Source organism: Sprattus sprattus (assembly GCF_963457725.1).
Source record: "Sprattus sprattus genome assembly, chromosome: 6".
NCBI lineage: Eukaryota > Metazoa > Chordata > Actinopteri > Clupeiformes > Clupeidae > Sprattus > Sprattus sprattus.
This window is the reverse complement of record NC_137925.1, coordinates 5,132,028-5,137,027: the sequence shown is the minus strand read 5'-3', so window position 1 is coordinate 5,137,027 and position 5,000 is coordinate 5,132,028. Positions and strand designations below refer to the sequence as shown.

The window sequence follows — 5,000 nt, the reverse complement described above, 5'->3', positions numbered from 1 at the left end:
AGCACCTAGTTTGTGACACTGCTCTACCCGCTGCAGCTCAACATGTCACTCCACAACACTCTGCTACTCTGGCTGAGCTGAAAATAAACTCAATTCAATTCAATTCAATTCAATTCAGTTCGATTCGATTCGATTCGATTCGATTCGATTCGATTCGATTCGATTCGATACAATTCAATTCAATTCAATTCAATTCAATTCAATTCAATTCAATTCAATTCAATTCAATTCAAATCAATTCAAATCAATTCAAATCAATTCGATTCAATTCAATTCAATTCAATTCAATTCAATTCAATTCAATTCAATTCTGGATCTGATTCTAGTTCTGGAGGCGAGTGTGAGGGTGAAGGACTGGGTACTCACTGGCTGGAGATGGGGTGCTGTAGCCGCTGACGGACAGGCCGGGCAGGGTGGGGGGCGACAGCCCCCCCAGCATGTGGGGAAAGAAGTAGGAGTAGTGGGGCATGGGGAAGGCGCCCAGCGGAGGGGGCACCCCAGGGTTCCCATTTCCAGACATGCTGAACTCGGGCCGGGCACCACTCCCGCCGCCGAAGCCCAGGCTTCTCCTGTGCTCGTCCGTGATGGCGGTGGACGTTTACATTCCTCACACGCGAAAAAGAAGCCTCAGAGATGGGAAATCCAGAATCCAAGGGCCTGGGCCTGCTTCTGTGGTTATATCAGTGTTTTGTTAGTGTCAGCATCTGCATGTATGTATGTATGTGTGTGTGTGTGTCTGTGTGTGTGTGTGTGTGTGTGTGTGTGTTTGTGTGTGTGTGTATGTGTGTGTGTGTGTGTGTGTGTGTGTGTGTGCCTTTGCATAGATATGAGGCAAGCCAGGGACTTGCTCTCTGCTATAGCATCGAAAAAATTAGTTTTGAAAAAAAAACTAAAAAATTGCAGACCGTTTTTCTCTGAACACACTCCTCCTTCACAACCCCGTGTCTGAGATGTCCTCCCTCTGTGCGTCTCTGTCCAGATGGTAGAGGAGAGGACCGAGCTTCGTGGACACGGCGTGCTCTTACGCCACCGGCTTCGCCACCGGGGAGAGGCCAGGCAGGAAGTGACTGAGGACGAGTGAGCAACAGTGGGTGTGGCCTCAGAGGTCACATGGTGCTCCCAGCTTCACCATGTCACTGTGAGTCACGGCGACGGTTCTTCTCCCTAAGAGAAGGAGAGAGATGGAGAGAGAGAGAGAGAGAGGCGGTGAGAAAGCAAGAAAGAGCTCCATGATACTCATTTGAACTGCTGACAGAGTGTATGTCATGTTACCTAGTACCACGCCTGGCATGTTTGAATGTGAGCGTGTGAGAGCAAGAGAGAGGCAGAAGAGGATAGAAGGAGGGAGAACATAAGAGAGAATGAAAAGAGAGAGAACCAGCGTGAAAGAGAGAGAGAGAGAGCGGGAGCGAGAGAGAGAGAGAGGGAGAGAGAGTACACCATCTCTGCTGGTTGCTTATGCTGAACCGTATTTGACAGCGTGGGAAAATCCACCAAAGGTCTTCCCCTGTGAGCTCATTAACTGGGGCGCTCGCTCAACTCTCCCAGCTGTGGCACACCGCGCTGCCATTGGCCAGACAGCATTAATGCCACAAACCAGAGGCGCCTCACCGTGATTGGTCCACACACAGCGGCACATCAGCCGGACCACCAAACAAACTCTTTCTCCCAGTCATCACACCGGCCCAACTGAAATGGGGACATGCTGCCTACAGTGAGAGCACAACACAGGCATTGTGTGAGTGTGTGTGTGTGTGTGTGTGTGTGTGTGTGTGTGTGTGTGTGTGTGTGTGTGTGTGTGTGTGTGTGTGTGTGTGTGTGTGTGTGTGTGTACGCGCCCCCCTACTACTTCAATCGGCCGCTGAATAAAGATGAAGCTCATAACACGCATCAGACACATCTACTGCTGCTCTGCATCCACCATCCTTCTCCACCCCAACCCATCTCTTCCTCCCTCCATTAATCCAACCACCCCACCCCTCCCCCCCCCACCTAACCCCCCCCCCCCCCCGCATCCGCACCCGCACCCTTTGCCTATATCCATAAATCAGCAGAATAAAAGATGGCCGCCTTGGCAGAGTTCTATCGAATATTACTCTCAGCCCTCCGGGGGCTGCAGGCTCACACCTCTCTCCCCCAGGTCCGTGGGGAATACGCCGGGGCCCAAACGCATGGATAACGCTCCGAGGGAGGGAGGGAGGCATTCAAAGGCATGGAGCACAGCACAGCACAGCAGACAGGAGGGGTGGGGGGAGAAGAGGAGAGGAGAGGAGAAGGAATGAGGGAGGAGGAGGAGGAGGAGGGGGAGGGATGGGGAGATCAAAGCGAGCTGAGGAGAGGCAGATACCTCATTGTGCGCTGTGTGCTGCTCTCAATCTCCCTCATACATTATTAAACGCCATACTAAGTAGGTTAAACCCCACAGGTCCCCTTTATGTAGCGATGGGGCTTGCTAATTTAATCATGCGCGTGTGTTTGTGTGTAAGAGTGTGTGTGTGTGTGTGGGTGTGTGTGTGTGATTATGTGCTTCTTCGTGAGTGTGGCCGTGTGTGTGTGTGTGTGTGTGTGTGAGCATATGAGTGTGTGTGAGCATATGTGTGAGTGTGTGTGATTATGTGCTTCCTCGTGAGTGTGTCCGTGTGTGTGTGTGTGTGAGCATATGAGTGTGTGTGTGATTATGTGCTTCTTCGTGAGTGTCATCACACCGGCCCAACTGAAATGGGGACATGCTGCCTACAGTGAGAGCACAACACAGGCATTGTGTGAGTGTGAGTGTGTGCGTGTGCGTGTGTGTGTGTGTGTAGGTGTCTCTGTCTGCACTTTACACAGTAGACAGATAAGCCTGTGACTTAGAATGAAAGCATGTTTATGTGTGTACGTGTGTGTGTGTGTGTGTGTGTGTGTGTGTGTGAGTGTGTGTGAGTGTGAGAGTGTGTGCACGCCCTGTGTCGACTAAACAGCTTTCCAAGAAGATGCACACTGTGTACTTTCACAAACAGACCAGGCCCACCTCGAGCTAACCCAGTCTCCTCTGACATCAAACAGAAACTGCACTGATTTGTCTCTGTGTGTGTGTGTGTGTGTGTGTGTGTGCTGCCTCCCCAGTGTGAACACATCCAAAGGGTGGTCCTCTCTGCACCGAGGCTTCAGCTCCCGCTGCTTCACTCTCGCTCTTTTCCGTCTCACACACACACACACACACACACACACACACACACAGACAGACACACACATACACACACACACACACACACACACACACACACACACACAGACAGACAGACACACAGCCACACACACACACACACACACACACACACACAACATACACACACACACACACACACACACACACACACACACACACAGCCACACACACACACACACACGACATACACAGAAGAACATCGCCTGCCTACAGAACCTTTTTTGGACGTGTTTAGTTGACCACACACTTGTGATCACGCCATCTTGATGACTTTTATGAGAGAAGTGGGGTAGAAGTACATTCGCAGGCGACCGCCCCCAGCCCCCCAACCCCCCCCCCCCAAAAAAAATATCCCATGCAAAGAGGGTTAGCTGAACGTGTATAATCTAACATGCAAACCAGACAAAAAAACACTAAGAGGGTGGGGGGGGGGGGGGGGGGGAGAGAGAAAGAGAGCAAGGGAGAGAGAGAGAGAGAGACCGAGAGAGAGAGGGAGAGAGAGACAGAGAGAGAAAGAGAGCGAGAGAGGGAGGCTTTAACCATTGTGTCAAGCGCCGGTACAGTGCACGCTAGACACACACACGCACACACAGGAGCCCCCCTGTCCCACTTAAGCGTTTACCCAGTGCACTCCCCAGCCTTCAGTGTCTACAGTACTTGACCTAGCAAAGCCAGCATGGAGAGGAGCTCTTGTGTGTCTTGTGTGATACATTTCTTTGTCTTTGCATTCTGTCTGTGCCTGATTCTCCTTTCCACTCATTCTTCTCTCAAAACCAACCCAAAACAGATACATCAGTTTCTCTTCTTCCGTTCTCTCTCTTTCTCTCTTTCTCTCTCTCTCTCTCTCTCTCTCTCTCTCATGGCGTGCTGGTGCTGGTCCTCTGGGCTCAGATCCCAGTGGGCTGTGACTTCATGTGGCCAAGGACTGAGAGGGCAGTCAACAGCTGTTCAGCACACGCACACACAGACACACACACACACACACACACACACACACACACACATGCACACACACACACACACACACACACACACACACACACACACACACACACACACACACACACACACACACACACATGCACAAGCACACAGTGACACAACCAAAAACAGCATTCAAGATGTCACAAACACACATGTACTGTATAACATGAAAACGGTGTTGTCTGTGGGTGTGCATATGCGTGGAGAAACACCAGGATTGAAACACTTCCCACACATTCACACACCCATACACACACCACCCCCCCTCAAACTGTGGAGAGAACTGTAGATTAAGTCCCATGACATTATCATTAATGCCAACACAACCACCCGCTCACACACGCATATAGCATGCATGCATGAATTCCCTGCAGCACTCTCAAGCATGCACAGGCTTAGGGTAGGGATTAATAGCATGTGTGATAAGAGACTAGCTGGCTGGGATGCGATATATAACACAGCCGGAGATGGTGGTTATCAGCACACACATGGCCCTATGACACAGGAGCCTATTGGGAAACACACACACACAAGATTATTAAGGAGCGACATGCGCGCGCACACACACACACACACACACACACACACACACACACACACACACACACACACACACTGAGGGGGAGAGAGAGAGACACAAACATCTTCTTGCATCTTAAACTATTCATGACAAATCTACTCAGAAACCAGAAACAGCCTCTCTGTCTCTCTCTCTCTCCCACCCAAACCACCCACCCACTACCCGCCCGCCCGCCCACACACACACACACACACACACACACACACACACACACACACCAAGGCATGC

General features: G+C 50.9%; 1 protein-coding gene across 1 annotated transcript in view; it reads right to left on the bottom strand.

Moving 5' to 3' along the window:
- Nucleotides 1-5,000, bottom strand: part of rarab (retinoic acid receptor, alpha b) — a 130,499-nt gene that overhangs the window by 68,052 nt on the left and 57,447 nt on the right. The window contains exon 3 of the mRNA XM_080840287.1: nucleotides 367-1,164. Within this exon, the coding sequence (XP_080696413.1) occupies nucleotides 367-520 (154 nt within the window). The 5' untranslated portion in view covers nucleotides 521-1,164. The remainder of the gene's footprint in view (nucleotides 1-366; nucleotides 1,165-5,000) is intronic.